Genomic DNA, 27,410 nt, shown 5'->3' with positions numbered 1-27,410 from the left:
CAGATTTTATACACAAAAACCTTACAGTTATCTTTGAAACCCAATATATGAGCAAAGCAATGTAAAACATAATTTAAAATGTAAAAGTAATTTTACCTTTTATTAATATCTTCATCTGCAAATCCTGTGGGAATGAGAGAGAAATATTTTCCCATCTTTAGCCATAGGTTAGATTTGGGAATCCAGCCATTGTGTGCATGAATAGCATGGATTTTAGCAAGCTGACGTGCTATAAGCCTGTTTAAAAACAAAACAGCATAAAAAAGAAAGTGTTAAGAACCATACAGTTCATATCTACTCATAGGTAAACTAAAATAACTAGGGTGCCTTTATCTTATAACATGATTTATCTTTACCATATACAAGATTCAAAATAATATGGCAAGTCAACTCTCACAAGGAGAGGCAAACAAATGTTTAAAGCATAAGTAGGAAAAACACCTAAAATTAATACAGTAATTAAATATTGTGTCCAAAAGGGACTGAGTGTCTGGATATAGGCAGCCTATTTTGAATATACAATGTTTGTGACCAGCAGAACAATACACGACTATAAATGATTTCAAGGCACGTATTAGATATTAATCACTGATGCATTTAAATTACACTGAGTCATTTTAATTTTGAGCTTTTGAAGTCACTGAAGTTAAAGGGCAAAAGGGGCTAAAGTAAAAAGGTAAATGCGCAGATAAATAGGTTTTATGAGTTAATTTCTGTGTGTTGTTAACAATACTCTGAATAAACGTTAGGATTTTATGATGTCAGAATCAATACTGATATAACAACAAAATAGTTTGAAGCTGTGTAGTATATTTGTGTCCACACCATCTTTGTATCTGCAGAACCTAGTACAGCAAATGCTAATGGAGGAATAAGCATACCAAATAGAAATAAGAACTAAATTACCACATAGTCCATAGAATAGTAGGTAGAAACATGACTTAATAATCTACAAATAAAAGAACTTCAAACTGGCAAATTTTCAAGATGCTAACAATCTAATGTAACGTTCCTCAAAGTACAGTCCTAGGACCTACAACATAGCACCACTTAGGAATTTCTAAGGTTCCACCTCGGATAATCTCTATGGGTAGGCCCCAGCACTGCATTTTAAACAAGATTTCCAGGTGATCCTAATTCACTGTATAATTTGAGAGGCACTAATATAATGCTCCAATTCTGCTTCTGAAGTCACTGAGGTTAAAGGGCAAAAGGGACTAAAGTAAAAAGGTAAGCGGGCAGATAAATAGGTTCAGTGAGTTAATTCCTATAACTGTGTTAACAAGGTCTCTGAACAAACATTAGCTTGGCTATGTACTAAAATCAATCTTTGGAAACTTAAAAAAAAAGAAAGAAAGAAAGAAAATAATACAGAGGCCTGGGTATTACCCCGAGAAATTAATTGGTTTGGGGTGCAGCCAGGGCGTCAAGATATTTTAAAAGCTTCCCAGATGACTAATACACAAAAACCATTTAACTAAGTACACAGGGAATCTAGCATTGTAGTAATCCTTCACCAATCTGTGATTAAATAACACACTTTTATTGTATTTTTATACTACAGTGAATATTCTCATCTATCTAGTTTTATTATTTAATAAGAGTCCTGACTTTCCTTTGGAGAAACTTCCATCCCCCTCACTTTTAGTTCACTTTTGGTTCAGTCAGAGCTCATCTCAATCCTAACTCCCTATCCCACCGGCACCATTAACTTTAGGAGCAAAGAGATGACACAGACTTGCCCAGAGCATTCCATCCTTCAGGCCAGAGTGATCGGTTCAGGGCATATTACCCAAGCTAGGCCAAAAAGGTTTGATTCCAAGACTTTGGTTGAAGCTACTGACTTTGGTTGAGGCGATCAGAAAAGGAGGGACACACTCCCCACACTGCAAATTGATTAGATAAACCTGTAACTGCTAAGAATCATAATTGTCACTCCTTAGAAAAGTCTGCCAGAATAAAAAAGGTAACACAACAAAACAGACAGTGATATTCCTAATGGCACTATTAGAGCCCCTGGATCCACCCATGCTTGAACTTAGTATTCTCAGATATATGAATCGACAAATTCCTCCTTCTTTGAGTCAGTCTGAATTTTCAAATTATTATTCTCAATAAGTCCTAATGCATCTCAGAAGTGTTTAGGCATTACTGCAAGTGAGTTTCAGTTCTACTACAAGAAATATTTGATGTTTTGTTTGAAAGGACACAGCATTAAAGAACCAATAGATTGACTAATATTCTTCATCTTTCAGTTTGGATGACTGTAATTCAGCTGACCACATCTCATTTGATGTTTGATGATCTAAAAAATATTTCACAGTAGGGGAAAATGCTCAATGCCTATTAGGAGCAGAAAATTGCTATTGGTCTGACGGTACTTGATGCAACGAAAAGAGGTCTATAGGACATAGCCCTTGCAAATCTTTGATACCCAAAGCTGTAACTGAATTAGCTGTTACCCTACTGATTCTCTCATGTACCCAGGTACAGAAATTGGTGAGTTTCTCTTGTCTTCAGAGTACCACTGGATTTTATTACTGAATTTAAAATAAGTAATAAAATATTTGTAATGCTGTTCTTTAACCCACCTAAATTTTTAAAGAGAAACCTGCTTATATTGTTATTCTGAAGCTTAAAGTTTACATGTAGATCACATTCAGCAAGCTCCTCAGCCTAAAACTGCTGCCAAGTGTAGTGTCTGATGCATTCAATATTTTCTCCTTGTTTTCTACCATGGAAAATAAGTATGATGAGGTTTCACTGTAATTGAGTAAAATTTGCTTTCGGCCTTTATTTTGATGATTAAGTTAGGATTCTATGGATGCTGAAGTTATGTGAAAGGAGAGACATAGATATATCTGAGAATATCTTTCACCTTTAAGGCACTGCATTCTTTTCTAAAATGGAAAATTTGGCGGATTTGAGAATAAAATATAATTGAGTATGCAACCATGTGAAGAATAAATCTTATTTTGGGGGGAAAAAAAGAATCCTAATGCATTACCAAAATATTAAAATCTGTGATCTTTTTAGGTATGTGTGTTTTGGTCCATACCTCTGAAATTACCAAATAAACATTTTTATATAAATTAAATAATTATTGCTTAAATGATCTTCCCCAAGACCATATACTCTACAAGAATATAGGAAAAAAATCTATTTTCATATCAACCTCTCATACAGTATTTGCATAAAAAGCTAGGCCCAAATGAACATGTAGTACTTTAAGCATCAGGAACCTTCATGATAATAAAAGTGATAATAAAATCAAAACAAAGGAGAGTACAAATATACACATATATACATGCAAACACACATATACATACATAGATGTGTATGTGTGTGTGACACATATCTATTTGAAGTCACTAAAACCTGGTTTTAAAACTTTAAGGAGGGGAATTGGAACAAAAGGCCTGAAGAAAGGTAATCCATGTTACATAAAACTCAAGGGGCAATCTATATCAACAGAACATTATGACCTAGAAATGTTTACTCAACAAATGAGACCAGTGATTCAGAAGAAGGGTCACATATTAGAACAGGTATTTAATACCAGAAAATTTTATTTGCTGTTTTAAAAATAAATAATAATGCCTATTTTTTATAGTTTTACCCCAGAGTTTGTATGAGACCCTGATTTGCAAAACACAAAATGTAGTCTCAGAAGTTGTCCAAATATAAGTTATTTAGCTAGGAGTGACTGGAATGACAATTCTAAGGTAAATACTTCAAAATGGCCACAACTCCAAGGGGTTCTTACACGTTAATGGAATCTGTTGAACATGAATAGCTGCTACAAGAAAAAGCACCTACTAATTTTGATTGTCTTGACTCTTTTGGCAGAAAGGTGGCTAAGTGGAGCTGAGCCAGGATTTGAACTGATCATATGATGCAAAGGCCAAGGCCTTTCCACTATAATATACTGCAGTAACACTGCACAGAATTAGTTGGGTTTTCTTCTGACTTTTCCCTTGTATTTTAAGTCTAAACTTAAGCAAATCATTTCATTTCTCTGAGTCTCAGATTTCTTACAAGGAAAATCAAATTACTGGCGTAATCTTAAAGCTCTCCTTCAAATCTGACGTGATATGCCCCTGAATACCAGAAAAAAATTTACATAAACATTTACTCAATTTGGAGATTTAAGTTCAATAATGACAACAGGAATTTCACATTCATATTCATATACAAAGATCCTGTAGACTAACTTCCCATTTCATACCAATTTCCTACTAGGTTTAATAGAAATGTTAAATATATATAAACTATGGAGTGAAAGGCAAATTTTCCAAATTTGATTTTTATCAAAAATTATCAAATATATTCTCCTTTGAACAAATTTCTGAAATTACAAGTGAAATTATAAAAATTATTTTATATGCAATTTTAAAAACATTTCTGCATAATGTGATATAAACCTACTCAAATGGAAAACAAACTAAATTATTAACAACCACCATACAATAGCAAAATTAATATTTGCAAAAAAACTATACCGAAACTTAAGAGCTAATGATTAATATCTTCTAAAGTAAACTATAGATATTTACCCTACCTACAGGTGCACTGTTAAAATAGAATTCGATTATATAAGGGACAAAGTTAATGTTAAATGATAACATCATGCTTACATAATAGGTAAAAATATATTCAGAAGAGTGTTTAAAATGTTTTGTAACATTTTCCTATGTAATTAAAAAAAATAGCAGCAAATAATAATAGTATAGTTGACATTGCTTTATCAATACTACTGATAAATACTATCACTAAGTTATCATACAAGGGGCAAAGACCATGCCTTATTCTTCTATCCTAGCATTCAGCACTAAAAGGAGGTACTTAACAGATATCTGATGAATAAGAATCATCATCTTGGCAACAGACTCAGGATACATTTAGAAACTTACCATAGGATTCTACCACTATTAGAGTTTTTCTCTGGTGGATTAAAATTTATCCTGGATTTTTAAAAATCTCATATAATAAGAACTGTGCCAAAATTAATGCCTAGCTACAGAAAAACAAAATGACCATCCATTTGAAATACTGCCTGTCCTTTAACAAGACATCTTGTATAATAAGCCTTTTTTGCAAAATCTAGGATTCAAGTCAATTTCTACAGGTCTCAGAACTACCAGTGTATCTTTTCTGTAGCAAAATTAACAAGGAAAGGAAGAAAATCTATTATACAAATATCCTCGTGGAAATAACAAGTATAGTTCAACTGCAAGCATAGCAGCTACATACTTAAAAACTAGGCTTTGCTAAGAGATTTTTAAAATTAAATAAGTCCTACTTACAAGTTCCATACTCATCTAAAATTTTTGATAAATTGGTGTTGAACAAAACACGCAATTTGTGAAGGATGGCTTTGTTAGGAAAATTTATGGTTTTTACTAGTAAATGAATTCACCAAAGTTGCAGAACACAAAATCAACACATAAAATACATTGCAGTTCTACATTATTGATGAACAATCCAAAAAGGAAATTAAGAAAACAATTCCATTTACAATAGCAACAAAAAGAATAAAATACTTAGGAATAAAGTTAACCAATGAGGTAAAAGATTTCTATACTTAAAACTACAAAATGTTCCTGAAAAAAATTAAATACAGAAATAAATGGAAAGACATTCCATGTTTGTGGACTGGAAGACTTAACATTGCTAAGATGTCAATACTACCCAAAGTGATCTTTAAATTCAATACAATCCCTATCAAAATCCCAACAGCATTTTTTGCGTAAACAGAAAAAAATCCACCCTAAAATTCAAATGTAATTTTAAGGAACCCCAGATAGCTAAAACAAGCTGGAGAAAGAAGAATAAAGTTGGAAGTCTCACACTTCCTGATTTCAAAACTTATTACAAAGCTACAGTTATCAAAACAGAGCAGCACTTGCATAGCCTCAGACATACAGACAAATGGAATAGACAGCTCCAAAATAAACCCTCCAATTTATGATCAAATGATTTTCAATAAGGATGCCAAAACCATTCAATGGCAAAGGACAGTCTTTTCCACAGCTGGTGCTGGAAAAACAGGATATCCACGTAAAAGAAAGACGTTCCTTAATCCTTTCCTTAAATCATACATAAAAATTAACTCAAAGTGGATCAAAAATCTAAATGTAAGAGCTAAAAAAACTATAAAACCCTTAGAAGAAAACATAGGAGAAAAGCTTCATGACACAGAACTTGGTAACAATTTCTTGGATATGACACCAATAGCACAGACAATAAAAGTAAAAACAGATAAACTGGACTACATACATCAAAATTTAGAACTGTGCATCAACGGACAAAATCAACAGAGTGAAAAGGCAACCCATGGAATTAAGTGTTTGAAGTCATATATGTGATAAGGAGTTAATATCCAGAATACATAAAGTACTCTTACATCTAGACAACAAAAAAAAAGTCCCATTAGAAAATTGGAAGAGGACTTGAAATGACATTTCCCCCAAGAAGATACACAAATGGCCGAGAAGCATAAGAAAAGACGCTAAACGTGACTAATCATTAGGGAAATAGAAATCAAAACCACAATGAGATACCACCTCCTTGCAATTAGGATGGCTACTATCAAAAAAACAAAATAATAAGTGTTGGCAAGGACTTGGAGAAACTGGAACCCTTGTGCACTGTTGGTGGGAATGTAAATTGGTGCAGCCACTATGGGAAACAGTAAGGCAGTTCCTAAAAATATTAAAAATAGAATGACCATATGATCCAGCAATTCCACTTCTGATTATATACCCAAAGGAATTGAAAACAGGGTCTCAAAAAGATATTTGCACACCCATGTTCATAACAGTATTATTCACAACAGTGAAAAAGTATCAACAGAAGTGACCCAAATGTCCATCCATGGATTAATGAGTAAACAAAACATGGCCTACATATAAAATGGAATATTACTCAGCCTTAAAAAGGAAGGAAATTCTGACACGCTACAACGTGGATGAACCCTGAAGACATTATGCTAAGTGAAATAAGCCAGTCACAAAAAGACAAAAAGGTATGATTCCACTTACATAAGGTACCTAGAGCAGTCAAATTCATGCAGACAGAAAGTAAGATCGTTGCCAAGGCTGGGGGTAGGGGAGAATGGGAAGTTGTTGTTCAATGGATATAAAATTTTAGTTTTGCAAGACGAAAAGAACTGTGGAGACTGGCTGCACAGCAATGTGAATGTACTTAACACTATGGAACTGTATACTTAAAAAATGATTAAGATGGGAAATTTTGTTATGTGTATTTTATCACAATTAAAAATAAAAAATGTTAACTAAATTAATTAAATGGTCATAAGAAAGAATACAGTTCTTAAAAAGAACTGTATTAGAGCAATTCAATTGTTTTCTATTAGTAAATTTTATGTACAACAGAGAAAAAACTAGGTAATAAAAAACTAAGATTTCTGATTTTCACTATCATAGATTGGTCCTTCTACCTAGTCTCAGTAAGATAAGGTTTTACTGCACTAACATCAAGGCAAATGCTACTTTAAATTCTATACTCAATAAAGCCAAATGTTTGAAAATCTCAAGGCTGCAGAGAATCTCCTCAAACACCCACTAATACTCACTAATTGCTCCTCTCTTGGAAGCTTTTTAAAAATTATAATAACAGGCATTTTTTTGAAACTGGAAAAAAAAAATCCCTAATCCTACCATCCCAACAGAATTTTTTTCTTTTTTACAAACTCCCTTTGAGTTTTCACATAAGCAAATTATTTCCTTATTGCAGCCACAGTTCAACTAGTAAGCTGATATTTTTCCTCTTAGTCCTGCATCAGACATCTTGTATGTTTCAGACAATATGAGTTGTTATGACACAATCAAGCATATGACTTTCTTTTATGACTTACTATATAATGTCCTATTAATTTCCGAAAGACAACATTACCAATTTTACTTGCAACTCGCAGTGTATCAGTTCCACTACAATACCCTCAGCACTGGAAGCTGGTGTTTTTTAGTTATGCTTCTTGATAAGTGAGCAATAACTCATTTTAAATTGCATTTCTCCCATTATGTCTGTTGCTGAGTGGCTTTAATTATACTTCAGCCAGTATTTCCAGCAAGAGGCAAGTTTTAGAGAAATACTTGATAAGAAAATTCCTAAACACCTTAATTTGAATTAAAAAAAATTTTGAAGGTCTCTGCAATACTTGATTGCTACACAAAAGTTCAAATTAAAAAGATCATGATAAACTTCCATAAGTTGAATTACTAGTTAAGCATTAGCTTGATGCTATTCGTCTTTACCTATCATCTCCCTCAGACTCCTCCATGCTCTGCCTCATCCTTTAAAATCCAATTCAAATGTTACCTCAGTTAAACACTGCCTAATTTCCCAACTATACCACAGTAAATTATTTGTACTTTTTTTGAAAACCTTTTCTGTTCCTCTGTGTATACTATTTACCTTATTTTTTCCCCAAGGTTATTGTCTGTCACAGACTGTAAATTACTAGTAGAGCAGCTGACTGAATCATTTTTCCTCCCCTAGACTACATTAAACATAAATACATTCCAATGCCTTTTATATTCAAAGTAGATACTCTTTATTATAATCATAATATAGGCAAGTAGCTATGTCTGAAGAAGCCAAAGCAAGAGAATACTGTGAACTTTGATCTATGGCTCAAGACCCTTTCAGGAAGTTTGTGAGGTTAAAACTATTTTCATAAAGTATTATTTACCTTTTTCACTCTCATTTTCTAACAAGTGTACAGTACAGTTTTGAGAAGCTACGTGAAGTGGTGTGATGATATCATCATGTTGACCGACAGCTAAAAGGACATGCACTTGATAATCTTTCATTCTAAAAACTTTGTGTTCTAATTTCTAACATAGTAAACGCTGATAAATATAATTCACATAAACAAAAGCTCTTTGGGTCCTCAATAACCTTTTAAGAGTTGTAAAAGGGTCCTGAGACCGAAATGTTTGAGCACTTTTGATTTAAACTATCAATGAACTTGCTGTTTTCAAATCAAGCCCAAAAGAAAATTTTAGCAATTTTAGAAAAATGATCAAGCATATGCAAGGCATTATTCTTATAGAAAACATAATACTTTGAATTAAATAATTTTTAAGTTTAAAAAGTAACAAAGGCGTGTTAACAGAATTAAGACTCATAGTAAGCAAGAACTCTGAAGCTATGAGCAGCTGAGTAACGAAACTTAGTAATAAGAAATGTGTAATGCTTTGATTCAAGCACTACTTTAAAAAATTGAGAAGCCTTGACCTTCTGCGAAAGGCTAATCCAAAACCTCTCGCAGTCCTTTCTTTTGCAAAGAGTTAACTATGAGAATTCAGAAAAAAGGAATGTTTTTTCTTTAGCAAAAATAAAACAAAACCCGAACAAAAGAAAGTTTCTAAATTAACCAAATAGTTGCCTAAAGAAAGAAAAGGCAGTTTTAAAAAACATTTCCTTAGTGCACTTAATACTCTTATTTTTCAAAAGGACAAATTATTTAGGAAAAGAAATGTACCTGAAAATGGCAGGGTTGCAGACATGCTTTGGATCCAATGCTTCTCCCTGTATAAATTCATAGCACAGTCCATTATTGAAGGTACAGTAGAGTTGTGGTGCACAGCCGTGAGCCTGCAACACTCGGAAACTCTTCACTTCCTCATCTCGATCAACTAACAACTCAGTCTTATTGCCATAAATTCGCACCAGGACTACATCCTCCATTGTATTACCCACGTAACAGCCAATAAGTTTGTTTGTGATTCCATCTGTGAAAAGCTGCCCAAAAAAAAAGAAAAAATGGGGGAAAAACAATTATTTACTTTTAATGAAGGAATAGGAGATAACTTGAAAATCATTAAATACTAATTGAAAGAAAATATCTACTTAATATAACTTTTGAATACAATTTTGCCTAACATGTCTATAATTTTAATTGTAGATTTAAACAAAACAGAATACCACTGTTTACTATGTTGTGTTGTACAACAAACACGTTCTCTCTCCTATATCTAAATAGATTGGAAAGTCTCTGAAGACAGGGAAAGTGGCTCTCTTGCTAGCATAGTATATGATATAAAAAAGTCTTTAATAATGTTCATAAGTTTAAATATACAAATATAATATACCATAATTTATATTATGGTAAATCTCTAATTTATAAAAAACTCAACTTTAAATGTTATTTCCAAAGATTACTTAACATAATATGTATAAAAAATTGTTTTAAGTATTCGGGTTATAATAATTTAAACTTGAATGCTACAGCTAAAAAAAAAAAAAAGAAGCACAACCTTAATTAGAGGAAGATAGAGATTTCTCAGGTATTTTCTAAAAGGGAGTTTGAGGACTCTTCAAGAGTCTTAAGTACTTAAAGTCCTTTTTAGATTTGAGTACAATGGTATATTAAAAAGTAAACAGATGATTAGCAATATTAGTTCTCTAAGTCTATTCAAAATTGTAGCTTTCATTTTCCTCTACACTACTTTGACACTAAAACTAATTTTCTATTTACCCAATTATAACTCAGAGCTTTTGGAGGCTCTCAGTGGAATAAAGGGATAAAAGGTAAAAGTGAAAGTAAGCATTAAGGACATTTTTCCAAAGACAACTGGGAAAGAACAGGAATAATGGACAAAGAATAAGTTTCAAATGTATACACATTAAACTAATGCCTGAGAAAGAAGGTAAACGTTTCTGTTTTGATAAGATTGTTGTAATGATAAATGACATCTGAAAAGGCTTTAGATCTTAAGCTGAAATTTGAAAGAAAATATTTATGTATCCTTATTCACCTTTGAATATCTATGTTTTTTGGGTATGCAGAGACATACAAACTTTGCTTTCCACGTAGATTTCAAAAAGATGGTATGTAGGGAGACACTGACAAGAAGCATATGTCCTTAAACTAAATTCCATCATTTTATTAAAATCTATGTTGAAAGCATGTTGTTTCCTATTAAAATGCCATAACAACTCACACATATTATTCTGTAACTCCTCCACATGTCATGTAGAGATGAAGTATTTCAATTATTGTAATGAAGTTTGAGAAGCTAACATTCTGAAATGCTTGTAATGAAAGACATTCTACACTCCTCAAAAGCCAGGAGTGAAATCTATGTTTTCTACATCCTCCTAACAAATAGTAAGGACTTAATACTTAAACACTAGCTTGTCTTCTTGATCTAGCTTATAACAAATTCATTCTTTCACTCTTGCCTATAATAATAAATTTCTTTAATTGTGCACGCTATATTGTACATTTATGTGTACATGCAGAAATGTACATACAAAGACATATGCACTTAAAAAGGCTAGAAATGGATAACATTACGGGATAAGATTATTGAATACTATATAGACATTTATAAGTATAACATAGAGTCACAACTCCAATGACACTAACCCTAACATACTCTGTTGCACAAAACAGCCACATATTTGCAATGAAATGATAGTCACAATAAACCCCTGGAGCAAAAAAATAAATATATGAATAACTTCATTTACAAAAGTAGTTTATGTATAAATAAGGATAAAAATGTCTGCAGAGATATCCAATAAAATATTAGGTAGTTTAAATCTTGTCTCCTGTTTTCTTATTTCTAAGTAGTTTAAACTTTTCTCGTTTGGCTTATATATGTTTTCTCACTTCTTTTTTTTTTCCCGTAATCAATCTAGTTTACATGTGAAAAAATTAAAATAGTGAGAAAAACGAAAGGGGCTAGGAACTGACATGGCACGTACAGCAAGGCCTGGAGATTCTGCTGAACATAAGCAATTTCATAGAACATCAATATCAGATGAGGCCACTCTGTGACCATAATGCATCAAGACAAAAACAAAGTCACTCTGTAATCATGTCTGAACAAAGACAAAATTATGCATTTTTTCCAAACCACAAAAATGACCAAGCACTCCCCTATTCTGGCTAATGTGAGGGACTGCCGTTCCTTTTCCAGGAACAGCTTTGGTCCTGCTTCATTCCTCCAGTCCTCTAGGTAAGATAAATTACCCACACAGTCGTAGACTTGCCCCACTTCCTTCCTGACAACACCCAAATCCAGAGGAAAGCCTTGCTTCCTTGAACCCTCTCCCAAATCACCAAATTCAAATCTTATACGAAGTCCTTTCTAACACCCACATACTGAGAGCCCCACCATTCCCCATGGAATAAGTCTTCCTTAAGGAAGGAGTAATAAACCCAATTTGTTCGGCTTATCCTAATGATCTCTTGATGGAGATTTCTGACTTTAAAGATGTATGGACAGTGCTTTTTGCTCTTGGATGGTTCCCACCTCATATATAAACCAACAATTAATTTAAGGTGCTTCAGCCTTCTGAAACACACATTTAAAAACATACTAGGCATATGCTAGGTATGTGTACTATACTAGATATATACTAGAAATATAAAATTCCACCTCAATGGAGGGGGGACAAAACTACTACAAATCTCATGGAGCTCCTTTTCACATGGTTTATCCTGCACTGTTTGTCAAGTATTTAAGATAATACCAGTTCAGAGGATGAGCTACAGAGCAACACTGCTTGACTATAAATTCTAGCTGTGTCATCTGTAAGCTGAGTGACTTTAGGCAAGTCACTTACCTGTATGTGCTTCATTCATCTCATGTTTAATATCAGCACATTAGAATCTGCTTTATAGGTTTTTATGAGAATGACTTAATATACACAAAAGCACAACAGTTCCTGACACAAACTAAGCTCTTATCAAATATGTAGATAACTACATATTTAAATTTGAACACAAGACAGAAAAATAATTCATGATGAGATCATAAAAGTTAATAATTAAGACAACATCTATGTTATAGATTAACCCTAGACTGTATGCTGCTGCACTGGTACCACCTAGCAAACCTTGAAAGCAAGACCCAAAGATGCAAACTATTCCCAAAGAACTACAAAAACTATCGAGTGCCTAACAAGGTAAAATTCACAATGTCTAATATCCAATTAAAGATTATTCGGCATGGGGAAATCCCTGGCGGTCCAGCAGTTAGGACTCTGCGCTCTCATTGCCAAGGGCGCAGTTTCAGTCCCTGCTCGGGGAACTAAGATCTCACAAGCTGGGTGAGGCGGCCAAAAAGAAAAAGATTATCAGGCATGCAAAAAGGGCAGAAAAATACAACCCACAATGGGGGGTGAGAGGGGGGTCAATTAATTGAAACCAACCAGAACTGACACAGATGTTAGAATTAGCAGGTGTTAAAACTGTATTCCAAGAAAAAAGTGTGTTGTATTCTTACAACAAAAAATTAAGCAGAGTCACTGAAGACATAAAAAAGACCCAAATTAAACTTCTCAAGATGTCTGAAGGGAAAACACACTTAGATGGGATTTAACACTAGGTTAGGTAGTAGAAAAAACAATTTAGCAAATTTGAAGACATAGGAATAGAAACTATGCAAAACAAAATACAGAGGGAAACATGAATTATCAAAGAGAGAGAGAGAAGAGCATCCATTAGCTGAGAGACTACATATAAAATTTGAGTCCTCAAAGAAAGGGAAAAAGAGAACAGAAACATTTTTAAAGAAATGACAGTCAAAAGTTTTCCAAATTTGATGAAAACCTATAAACTCAAGATCCAAGAAGCTCAACAAGCCCAAGCCAAAGAAACATGAAGAAAACTACACCAAGGCACCTCATAATAAAACTGCTTAAAACCAGAGATAAATCATTTAATGGTACCAATTCATTTTAATCTTCCATTCACTCAGGCACATTTCAGTCACCTTGACCCCTCCCTCTCCATCCCCCACATAAAATGTTTTCTTCCTAGGTAATTCTTAAATCCACTCCTGTTTCTCCATCCCCTTGTCAATCTCCTATCTGCAGTATTTTAATAACCTCATTGGTCTCTCTTACGCCAGTTTAACCACCTTCCCACCTTCCAAAAAAATTCACTCACTAACTGCCACCAAAATAATCCATCTAAAATACAAACATGAACATGATGACTGGCAATCTTCAACTGACTCCACACTGTTTAGAGGATAAAGTTTAAGTTCCTTAGGGTGTACAAGTTCCACAATACCTCCCAAGTTATCTAGTGATCTACCTGACAAATTCACCCTTCTTTTCCTTCGCCTCACTAACTTCTAACTTCCTTCAAAATTCCAACACAGGAGTTATAACCTCCAGGAGACAATTCCTAAACTCAGATAAGACATAAATACTTCTCAGTGCTTGCTAGTGACCTATATATAGCATTACTAAAATGCACTGTAGGAACTTCCCTGGCGGTCCTGTGGTTAAGACTCCACAGTCCTAATGCAGGGGGCACAGGTTCAATCCCTGGTCGAGAAACTAAGATCCCACATGTTGCACAGCACAGCCAAAAACAAAAACAATGTACTGTAATTTCTTAATTATATTTGCCACTCCATATTTACTGTGAGTTCCTCTGAGATTTGGAACACACAGAAAGAAGAAAAAATAAAGGTGAAAAACAGGAATATAAAAGATGTGTCAAAGAGGAAAAAAAAGTATGATGGTACAGTGAAAAACTCAACCATATAAGTAGTTACATTAAATGTAAAAGAACTAAATAATCCAATTAAAAAACTAAGTATGGGGCTTCCCTGGTGGCACAGTGGTTGAGAGCCCACCTGCCGATGCAGGGGACACGGGTTCGTGCCCCGATCCGGGAAGATCCCACATGCCGCAGAGCGGCTGGGCCCGTGGGCCATGGCCGCTGAGCCTGTGCATCTGGAGCCTTTGCTCCACAAGGGGAGAGACCACAGCAGTGAGAGGCCCGTGTACCGCAAGAAAAAAAGAAAAGTTACAGAAGAAGGAGCAAAGCAAAAATCTACGACACCAAATAAATGAAGATGAAATAAGCAAGCTACCTGAAAAAAATTCAGAGTAATGGTAGTAAAGATGATCCAAAATCTCGGAAATAAAATGGAGAAAATAAAACATTTAACAAGGATCTAGGAGAACTGAAGAGCAAAGAAACAGTGATGAACAACATAATAACTGAAATTAAAAATACTCTAGAAGGAATCAATAGCAGAATTACTTGAGGCAGAGGAACAGATAAGTGAGCTGGATGATAAAATGATGGAGATAACTGCCAGGGAGCAGAATAAAGAAAAAAGAACAGAAAGAATTGAGGACAGTCTCAGAGACATCTGGGACAATATTAAACGGACCAACATTCAAATTATAGGGGTCCCATAAGAAGAAGATAAAAAGAAAGGGTCTGAGAAAATATTTGAAGAGATTATAGTCAAAAACATCCCTAACATGGGAAAGGAAATAGTCAATCAAGTCCAGGAAGCACAGAGAGTCCCATATAGGATAAATCCAAAGAGAAACATGCCAAGACACATATTAATCAAACTATCAAAAATTAAATACAAAGAAAAAATATTAAAAGCAGCAAGGGAAAAGTAACAAATAACATACAAGCGAATCCTCGTAATTTCTCTAAGTGGGAAACACAAAAGAAGAAAAAGACCCACAAAAACAAACCCAAATCAACTAAGAAAATGGTAATAGGAACATATATATTGATAATCACCTTGAATGTAAATGGATTAAATGCTCCAACCAAAAGACACAGACTGGCTGAACGGATACAAAAACAAGACTCGTATATATGCCGTCTACAATAAACCCCCTTCAGACCTAGGGACACATACAGACTGAAAGTGAGAGGATGGAAAAAGATATTCCATGCAAATAGAAACCACAAGAAAGGTGGAGTAGCAATACTCATATCAGATAAAATAGACCTTAAAATAAAGACAGTTACAAGAGATAAAGAAGGACACTACATAATGATCAAGGGATCAATCCAAGAAGAAAACATAACAATTATAAATATTTATGCACCCAACATAGAAGCACCTCAATGTATAAGGCAAATGCTAACAGTCATAAAAGGAAAAATCGACAGTAACACAATAATAGTGGGGGACTCTAATACCTCACTACACACCAATAGAAAGATCATCCAGACAGAAAATAAATAAGGAAACACAAGCTTTAAATGACACAACAGACTAGATAGACTTAATTGATATTTTTAGGACATTCCACCCGAAGGCAGAAGTACACTTTCTTCTCAAGTGCACACAGTACATTCTCCAGAATAGATCACACCTTGGGTCACAAATCAAGCCTTGGAAAATGTAAGGAAACTGAAATCGTATCAAGCATCTTTTCTGAACACAATGCTATGAGATTAGAAATCAATTACAGGAAATAAACAGTAAAAGCCACAAACACACGGAGGCTAAACAGTGTGCTGCTAAATAACCAAGATCACTGAAGAAATCAAAGAGGAAATCAAAAAATACCTATAAACAAATAACAATGAAAACAAAACGATCTAATACCTATGGGACATAGCAAAAGCAGTTCCAAGAGGGAAGTTCACAACAATTCAAGCTCACTACAAAAAACAAGAAAAATCTCAAATAAACAATCTAACCTTACACCTAAAGCAAGTAGAAAAAGAAGAACAAACAAAACCCAAAGTTAGTGGAAGGAAAGAAACCACAAAGATCAGAGCAGAAATAAATGAAATGGAAACAAAGAAAACAATAGCAAAGAGCAATAAAACTAAAAGCTGGTTCCCTGAGAAGATAAACAAAATTGATAAACCTTTGGCCAGACTCATCAAGAAAAAAGGAGAGAGGACTCAAATCAATAAAATTAGAAATGAAAAAGGAGAGATTACAACTGACACCACAGAAATACAAAGGATCATAAGAGACTACTACAAGCAACTATATGCCAATAAAATGGACAACCCAAAAGAAATGATCGAATTCTTGGAAAAGTACAAACTTCCAAGACTGAACCAGGAGGAATTAGAAAATATAAACAGACCAATCACAGTTAATTAAATTGAAACTGTAATTTAAAATCTTCCAGCAAACATAAGTCCAGGACCAGATGGTTTCACAGGAGAATTTTATCAAACATTTAGAGAAGAGTTAACCCCATCCTTCTCAAACTCTTGCAAAAAAAAAAAAATTGCGGAGGAAAAAAAAAAAAAATTGTGGAGGGAGGAACACTCCCAAACTCCTTCTATGAGGCCATAATCACCCTGATATCAAAACCAGACAAAGATATCACACACACAAAAAAGATTACAGGCCAAAATCACTGATGAACATAGACGTAAAAATCCTCAACAAAATACTAGCAAACAGAATCCAACAACACATTTAAAGGATCATACACCATGATCAAGTGGGATTTATCCCAGGGATGTAAGGATTCCTCCATATATGCAAAACAATCAATGTGATACACCATATTAACAAATTAAAGAATAAAAACCATATGATCATCTCAATAGATGCAGAAAAAGCTTTTGACAAAATTCAACACCCATTTACGATAAAAACTCTCCAGAAAGTGGGTATAGAGGGAAGCTACCTCAAAATAATAAAAGTCATATATGACAAACCCACAGCAAACATCATTCTCAATGGTGAAACACTGAAAGCATTTCCTCTAAGATTAGGAACAAGACAAGGATGCCCACTCTTGCCACTATTATTCAACATAGTATTGGAAGTCGTAGCCACAGCAATCAGAGAAGAAAAAGAAACAAAAGGAATACAAATGGGAAAAGAAGAATTAAAACTGTCACTGTTTGCAGATGACATGATACTATACATAGAAAATCCTAAAGATGCCACCTGAAAACTACTAGTACTAATCAATGAATTTTAAGGTTGCAGGATACAAAATTAATGCACAGAAATCTCTTGTATTCCTATACACTAACAATGAAAGATCAGAAAGAGAAATTAAGGAAACAATCCCATTTACCATCACAATAAAAAAGAATCAAATACCTAAGAATAAATCTACCTAAGGAAGCAAAAGACCTGTACTCAGAAAACTATAAAACATTGATGAAAGAAATCAAAAATAACATAAACAGACGGAGAGATATACCATGCTCCTGGATTGGAAGAATCAATATTGTGAAAATGACTCTACTACCCAAAGCAATCTGCAGATTCAATGCAATCCCTATCAAATTACCAATGGCAGTTTTCACAGAACTAGAACAAGAAATTTTACAATTTGTATGGAAACACAAAAGACCCCGAATAGCCAAAGCAACCTTAAGAAAGAAAAACATAGCTGGAGGAATCAGGCTCCCTGACTTCAGACTATACTACAAAGCTACAGTAATCAAGACAGTATGGTATTCGCACAAACACAGAAATACAGATCAATGGAAAAGGACAGAAAGCCCAGAGATAAACCCACACACATATGGTCACCTCATCTTTGACAAAGGAGGCAAGAATATACAATGGAGAAAAGACAGACTCTTCAGTAAGTGGTGCTGGAAAAAATGGACACCTACACATAAAAGAATGAAATTAAAACACCCCCTAACACCATACACAACAATAAACTCAAAGTGGATTAAGGACCTAAATGTAAGGCCAGACACTATAAAACTCTTAGAGGAAAACACAGGCAGAACAATCTATGACATAAATCCCAGCAAGATCCTTTTGATCCACCTCCTAGAGTAAGGGAAATAAAAACAAAAATAAACAAATGGGACCTAATGAAACTTAAAAGCTTTTGCACAGCAAAGGAAAGCATAAACAAGTGAAAAGACAACCCTCAGAATGGGAGAAAATATTTGCAAATGAAGCAACTGACAAAGGATTAATCTCCAAAATATACAAGAAGCTCATGTAGCTCAATATCAAAAAACAAACCCAATCCAAAAATGGGTGGAAGACCTGAATAGACTTTTCTCCAAAGAAGACACAGATGGCCAACAAATACATGAAAAGATGCTCAACATCACTAATCATTAGAGAAATGCAAATCAAAACTACAATGAAGTATCACCTCACACTGGTTAGAATGGCCATCATCAAAAAATCTACAAACAGGGCTTCCCGGGTGGTGCAGTGGTTGAGAGTCCGCTTGCCGATGCGGGGGACGCGGGTTCGTGCCCCGGTCCAGGATGATCCCGCGTGCCGCAGAGCCGCTGGGCCCGTAAGCCATGGCCACTGAGCCTGCGCGTCCGGATCCTGTGCTCCGCGGTGGGAGAGACCGCAGCAGTGAGAGGCCCGCGAACCGCAAAAAAAAAAAAAAAAAATCTACAAACAATAAATGCTAGAGAAGGTGTGGAGAAAAGGGAACCCTCCTGCACTGTTGGTGGGAATGTAAACTGATACAGCCACTATGGAGAACAGTATGGAGGTTCCTTAAGAAACTAAAAATAGAACTACCATATGACCCAGCAATCCCACTACTGGGCATACACCCTGAGAAAACCATAATTCAAAAATAGACATGTACCACAATATTCATTGCAGCAGTATTTATAATAGCCAGGACATGAAAACAACCTAGATGTCCATCAGCAGATGAATGGATAAAGAAGATGTGGCACATATATACAGTAGAATATCAACCATAAAAAGGAACGAAATTGAGTTATTTGTAGTGGAGTGCATGGACCTAGAATCTGTCATACAGCGTGAAGTAAGTCAGAAAGAGAAAAACGAATTATCGTATGCTAACGCATATATATGGAATTTTAAAAAGTAGTACTGATGAACATAGTGGCAGGGCAGGAATAAAGAGGCAGACGTAGAGAACGGACTTGAGGGCATGGGTAGGGGAAGGGGAAGCTGGGATGAAGTGAGACAGTAGCACTGACATATACGCTACCAAATGTAAGGCTAGTGGGAAGCTGCTGCATGGCACAGAGAGATCAGCTTGGTGCTTTGTGACGATAGAGGGATGGGATAGGGAGGGTGGGAGGAAGGCTCAAGAGGAAGGGGCTATGGGGATATATGCATACATATAGCTGATTCACTTTGTTGTACAGAAACTAACACAACACTGTAAAGCATTTATACTCCAATAAAGATGTGGGGGAAAAAAAAGACATGACAACAACAGAAGTAGGAATAGGAAAGCAAAAAACAAAACTGTCATTATTTGCAGAAACAGAGAAAATGCACAAAGTATCTAAATTAAAAGAAATAATTAGAACGTGTGAAAAATTCAATGTATTAACATATCAATTGAATTTCTCTATATCAACAGCAAACCTTTTTTTAAAATGATATTCTTTAAATAATATCAGAAAGCATCAAATTTCTGGGGGGAAAATGACATGAAAAATGCAAGATCTCTACATTGAAAACTTCAAAAGTTTGAGAGAAACTAAATAAATAAATGGGATATACCATATTTATAGATTCTAAGACTCAATATTGTTAATGAATTCACTTCTCCTCAAATATCTATAGATTCCACAAAAATATCAATCAAAATGTCATCTAGTTTCTTTTGAGGAAATTGAAAAGCTGAGTCTACAATTTACATGGCAATTTAAAAAGCCAAGAACAGTCAAGGCAATTTTAAAGAAGAAAAAAAAAAAAGCTAGTGTCTCATACCAAGGATTATAGTAACTATACCATACCAAGACCTAGAAGCAAAACCTGAGAGTAGTCAAGACACTGTGATACTGATACAATAATAGACAAAACAGACTAAAGGAACAGAATTCATAAAGAGACCCACATACAGTGCCACCTGGTTTATGACAAAGGTAACACTATAATGGTGGAAAAATGGTGGTTTCAGGAAACACTATAATGGGGAGAAAATGGTCTTTTCAATAAGTGATACTGGATCACTGGATACTGAGAGCCATTCGGAAGAAAAATGAGTCATGACCTCCTCCACCTTCACCATAAACAATTTCAGATCAAAATGTAAAATAGCAAAACAATAAAGTTTCTATAAAACATAGAGGAATATCTTCAGGACTTCGGCATAGGAAGAGATCAAGACACAAAACATGCTACCCATAAAGAAAATATTGAAAAACTGGTGTTAAGACTATCAAAAGACACTATTAAGAGTGAAAATACAAGCCACCAACTGGCAGAAAACATTTATAATACATTTCTTTAAAAAAAGGACTCGGGGGCTTACCTGGTGGCTCAGTGGTTGAGAGTCCGCCTGCCAATGCAGGGGACACAGGTTCGTGCCCCAGTCTGGGAAGATCCCAGTCTGGGAAGATCCCAACATGCCGCGGAGCAGCTGGGTCCGTGAGCCATGGCCGCTGAGCCTGCGCGTCCGCACCCTGTGCTCCACAGCGGGAGAGGCCACAACTGTGAGAGGCACGCGTACCGCAAAAAAAAAAAAAAAAAAAAAAAAAGGGACTCGGGAATTCCCTGGCGGCCCAGTGGTTAGGACTCCGCGCTTCCACGGCTGGGGAGCCTGGGTTCAATCCTTACTAAGATACTGCAAAGCCGTGCAGCGTGGCCAAAAAAAATTAAAAAGAACTCAAATATAGAATATGTAAAGAACATCTACAAATCATTAGGAAAAAAATAATCCAGGAGAAAAATTAGCCAAAAAAACTTGAACAGGCATCTCAAAATAGAAGACATTCAAATATCCGACCCACAGAAAAAAGATGCACTAGTTATTAAGAGAATGCAAATCAAACCCATAATAAGATACCCTTAATGCCTACCCGAATGATAACAATGAAGACAGATAATAACAATTGTTGGTAAAAATGCAGCACCCCTGAAACACTCATACAGTATTGCCATTAGGGGTATAAATTGACACAACCACTTTGGAAAACTTAAAGTATCTACTAAAGCTAAAAATACATACCAGATGACCCAGCAAGTCTACTTCTAAGTATCCGCCTAACAGAAACAGATATTCACACTCATCAAAAAACATACAGCTATGTTCACAGCAGCATAATTTGTAATAGCCAAAAACCGAAAACAACCCAAGTGTCCACCAACAGAAGATAAATAAACTGAGGTATATTCTTACAATGAGAATAAGAAAGAACTAACTATATATACAGAAATAAATCTCATAACTTTAGCATATGCCACCCCCCCAAAAAAAAGTATATACCATACGATTCCATTAAAAAAAATTCATAGAGAGGGAAAGCTACGATATAAAATCAGGATAGGAGTAACACTTGCTTGGGGAGAGTTGATGGATAGTGACTCCAAAAGAGTGTAAGAGAGGATTCTGGGGTACCATTTCCCAAATCTGTTTCCTGACTTGGATACTTATTACATGGGTGTGGTTGCTTTGTAGGAAAATTCATCAGGTTCTACACTTCAGATTTGTGCACTTTTTATTATGTATATCACACATCAACAACAAATTTAACTAGAAAAGAGTTAATGTAATATTCAGATCAGAAAAAATGTACTGCCAATTAATCTTTTGATTACCTTCAACTCACAGTAACCCTAGAGAAAATTTCCTAAAACGATAAGGTTTTTAAAACTGAAAATAAATGCATAGGTACTTTAGTACTTTGGTTTAAATTTAATTAATTTTAATTTACTATCTTAAAGAGGAGATACAGATATACATACAGATACATATCCTCTCATATATATATAAAATAAAATAAAATTTCTTTCATGTATTACATTTTCAACAGAGATGATATCACCACCAAAGGAGCAAAAGTTGGTTACTGAGGGAAGAAAAAAATCTAGAGATGTTACAATGGTTTGTGGCTCTCTAAAGCTCGACCCTACCTGCAAAATCCTATTCTTCAGTATTTAATTTCTCCTGTTAGGTAAAAATTAACATAATTTAACCTTCTCTTCAGAGAGTAATTACTAAAACGTTGAGAAAGAGTGGAACATAGAACACAGAGATATTCAATAAATGTTTGCTTTTATATATATAGACTGAATGATCAATTTGTAGAATGAAAAAACTATGACCTAGGTAAGTTCTCATATTTTTCCAAAGTCATACAATGGCAAAACAGGATAAAAACCTGATGTCATGACTCTTAATCTGTTTCAGGGATACACCCTCAAGTTTATGGGTTCGCTAGCATGACCCTAGACTCACTGTAACATTGTTAAGTATTATCTGAAAAACGAATAAGGAAGGGGCAGTGGATGATCAATCCCTGATGCCTAGGTGTTTGCCAGATTCCCCACAGTATGAAACAGCAGGCATGCTGTCATCTATTACAAGAGGTAAAAGTAAGTGAAACCTAAAAATGATAGCTCCAACCCCAGAACAGCTGTCCCTGAATCCACAATAAAGTGCAAAATAATGAGAAATTGGCTAAATGTGTGATTCCTTGGCTGCTGTTAGCCATACTACCTACGACAGAAAGATAAAGACCGTTATAGGGTAGATCTTGATGTTGCACCAACCCGGGTTCCAGATGGTCCGATACAACATCAGGCTGCTAAGCACAGAACTGTCACAAAAGAGTTCGTGCTCCACAGCAGATAACTCTTCTTTGACCTCTGTAACTCATCCTCTGTTTACCAAAATGATTCAGGTGGGAAGGGCACAAAATAAGGAAACTACTGAAACCTGAGGATATAGTGTAAAGTTGTCTCATCATCAGAATGGTCAAGTTAGGAGCAATCTATGGTTTGAAGTCCATGGCATGTTTAGGCTAATGCAGGACCCACAGCTTACTACTGAACAGTCCTGAATGGCTGCAACTAACCCAAACATACAGCAACCTAATCCCAGCAAGACTGCTAGACTGGAAGAATGGATAGAAGTGGCTACTAAGTCGGTTTCCTGAGAAGGGGAATTGTGCGGTCCTTCCTCTGCATGCAAAGTGGATCAATCACTCCAGATGAAGTGGCTGATATACTGCATATGCAGGCCATACAAGACTGGCCTTACAGCGACCAGGATATTCAACCACTTAATATGCCCCACCCCTAGGTCATGGTGAATACCATGATAAAGGTTTCTCCTTCTACATGGGTCCCCCATGTAACTCTCCTGTTACCAACATAAACTGTTCAGGATGCTGGATCTGATTTGCTGTCTCAAGCTTCCCTTTACAGGTCTTAGGGATGATAGTAAGAAAACTAAATTACAAGTAAGCAGAAAAGATAAGGGAGATGGCAAATGACTTGTCCCAATAGAGTGAAAGTTTTTCATGGTTATCAAAAAACTGGATGAATAAAGCAGACATTGATGGGGTTGAAGCAAAACTTTCTAATGAAGCATTATCAGATTGGATGGACTGATGGGACCTGCTAGTGGTCTCCCAGCATTGAGTGCCCCGAACAAATCCACCATATTTACTCTAGCTTGGGAGATTTTAAAAAGCCAGGGTACAAAGATGATATTAAGAGTCTGCCACCAATTTGGAAATAAGCAAACTGACTGTGAGGCCAAGATCTTGGCCCAACCCTCAGCAGCTGGGAACCCAAGGCCAAATTCACATAAGTGGGTAAAATGGCCTAGAGGTAGAGAAGAAACCTTTTGACAGGGAAGCCCAATGCACTGAATCCAAAACCTATGTGAGAGACTCTTAAAGGAGCAAGTTACCCTGCGAGGACATGAGGATGCCACTGTTGATGGTGAATATTTGTATGCAAAGTGGAGTGCTGGAACAGGTATTATGAGAGGTGGTTCTGTCTCCTTTGCCAGAATGTAATACTGAGATAAATATGTTCTATAGTAACACTTTCCCTATTTTAGTACTGTAACAGAAGACATAAATTCACCCTTCAGCCAGGACTAATTGACCATATCAATTAGGAACTTAAAGAATTGCCCAAACCTGCACAGGTTGCTCTTTGAAGCAATACAGAATACCCGGTGGACAAAAAGAAATTACAGTTTTAATGACACCTTAGAAGTTAAAGTGATTATCAGTGAACTTGAAGGTCATCTTGAGAAGCCCAAAACATAATCCAATACCTTCTTTCAGTACGTGACACTGCCCTGCAACTACAAACCCTGAGATGATAAAAATATTAAACTCTACCTTAGCTACTATGAAATTTCTTTAGTCCTTAAAGATGATTAAGATACCAAGCAGAGTTTCGATATTTATTTATGGTCTAAAATGACCGATTAACTACTGAATTCAAATGAATGAGCTTGCACAGGCCAATACAACGGGAAAGACAAGCTTCAATTATTCTTTAAGACAATGGCTACTGGACCAGCCCATAAGCCTAGAAAGATGGAATTAATGCATGTCAGTTAACCGTTTTGTGGAAGTAACTATTGGATTCCACCATCTTCAAAAATAACAAAATTAAAAGTAATGTAAAAACAAAACAAAATACCATTTTCATGTATCTAACCGGCAAAAATTTTTTTAATTTAATATCAGAGGTTGGACAAGGTATAGAGAAAAGGATACTTTCCAACACTGTTTTGAGAAGTATAAATTATATGAAACTGAGAAACAGCATAACAGTTTTGTGTCGACTTGGATTAACTACAATACCCAGTTATTCAAACACTAATTTAGATGCAGCTCTGAAGGTATTTTGCAGACGTATTAACCAGATAACTTCAAGTAAAAGAGATTAGTTCCCATGAATGAGCCTCATTCAATCAGGTGAAGAGTTGTAAAAGCAAAACTTCAGTTTTCCTGAACATATGCTGCCTTAAGACTACAACATCAACTCCTGCCTGAGAGCTTCCAGCTTACCAGAGAATGCCCTACAAATTTCAGATTTACCAGCCTCCACACTTGTGTGAGCCAATTCCTTGAAGATTATGATTTTTTTTCTTTTACTTTTAACCTTTTAATTCCACTAATAAGAATTTACTCTATGGATATACTTAGAAAAGTTATCCAAAATATATGTATAAAAGCAGATCACTGCAATACTTTTTTTAATACCTAAAAAATAAAAACAACTCAATTTTTTTTTAAAAACATGGGGCAGGTTATACATACTGACATGGAGATGTCTCAGATATATTATTTTTAAAATCAAGATACAGAATAACTTACTTATGTATACAAAAAAGAATATAGTTATATTTACTATATTTATAAACATAGGTAGATAATGTACGCTGGTAAATCTATAATTTGATAATTTTTTATAAGTTCAAAAGAAATTGTTCACAAAATTATCTTTGGGGAGAATGACTCAGTGTTGGGGGGGCTAGATTTTTTACTTTTCATTTTATAGCCTTGTTTTTTAAGGGCATGTATCATTTGTATTTTTTAAACAAAATCAACAGGGTTAGAATATGAGCCTTTCTAATTTTCCTCTTTATACTCTTTACAATTTTTTTTAAAACCTCACTTTAAAAGTAATTAAGTCACATGATGTTTAACATGACCAAATATTATGTCTGTAGCTATCAAAAATTGTGGTCAATACCATACCAACATGGGAAAATATTTATGAAAGGCTACATGAAAAAACGGAATACAAATTGTACATACAGATGGCCAAACACATGAAAAGAAGCTCAACATCACTAATTATTAGAGAAATGCAAATCAAAACTACAATGAGATATCACCTCACACCCATCAGAATGGCCATCATCAAAAAAATCTACAAACAAACGCTGGAGAAGGTCTGGAGAAAAGGAAACAATCTTGCACTGTTGGTGGGAATGTAAATTGATACAGTCACTATGGAAAACAATATGGAAGTTTCTTAAAAAACTAAAAATAGAACTACCATATGAGCCAGAATACTGGGCATATACCCAGAGAAATCCATAATTCAAAAAGACACATGAGGCTTCCCTGGTGGTGCAGCTGTTAAGAATCCGCCTGCCGATGCAGGGGACATGGGTTTGATCCCTGGTCCGGGAAGATCCCACAAGCAGCAGAGCAACTAAGCCTGTGCACCACAACTACTGAGCCTGCGCTCTATAATCCGTGAGTCACAACTACTGAGCCTGTGTGCCACACTACTGAAGCCCTGTGCGCCTAGAGCCCATGCTCCGCAACAAGAGAAGCCACCACAATGAGAAGCCTGTGCACTGCTATGAAGAGTAGTAGCCCCGCTCACAGCAAGTACAGAAAGCTCGCACGCAGCAACGAAGACCCAATGCAGCCAAAAATAAATAAATAAATTTATTTTAAAAAAGACACGCAGGGCTTCCCTGGTGGCGCAGTGGTTGAGAGTCTGCCTGTCGATGCAGGGGACAAGGGTTCGTGCCCCGGTCTGGGAAGATCCCACATGCCGCGGAGCGGCTGGGCCCATGAGCCATGGCCACTGAGCCTGCGCGTCCGGAGCCTATGCTCCGCAACGGGAGAGGCCACAACAGTGAGAGGCCCGCGTACCGCAAAAAAAAATAAAAATAAAAAAAGACATGCACTCCAATGTTCATAGCAGCACTATTTACAATAGCCAGGTCATGAAAACAACCTAAATGTCCATCAACAGAGGAATGGATAATGAAAATGCGGTACATATATACAATGGAATATTATTCAGCCATAAAAAGGAACGAAATTGGGTCATTTGTAGAGATGTGGATGGACCTAGAGAGTGTTATACAGTGAAGTAAGTCCAGAAAGAGAAAAACAAATATCGTATATTAACGCATATATGTGGAATCTAGAAAAATGGTATAGATGACCCTATATGCCAAGC

The 27,410-nt window shown here is 35.5% G+C and overlaps 1 protein-coding gene across 1 annotated transcript in view; it reads right to left on the bottom strand.

Annotated features, from left to right (window-relative positions):
• ETNK1 (ethanolamine kinase 1) overlaps nucleotides 1-27,410 on the bottom strand; it is a 68,545-nt gene that overhangs the window by 35,278 nt on the left and 5,857 nt on the right. Inside the window, exons 2-3 of the mRNA XM_067695912.1 lie at nucleotides 9,512-9,771; nucleotides 97-237 (exon numbers count right to left, since the gene is read on the bottom strand). Of these exons, the coding sequence (XP_067552013.1) occupies nucleotides 97-237; nucleotides 9,512-9,771 (401 nt within the window). The remainder of the gene's footprint in view (nucleotides 1-96; nucleotides 238-9,511; nucleotides 9,772-27,410) is intronic.

The sequence above is a fragment of the Pseudorca crassidens genome, chromosome 11, assembly GCF_039906515.1.
Source record: "Pseudorca crassidens isolate mPseCra1 chromosome 11, mPseCra1.hap1, whole genome shotgun sequence".
Classification (NCBI taxonomy): domain Eukaryota; kingdom Metazoa; phylum Chordata; class Mammalia; order Artiodactyla; family Delphinidae; genus Pseudorca; species Pseudorca crassidens.
This window is presented reverse-complemented; position numbering and strand designations above follow the sequence as displayed.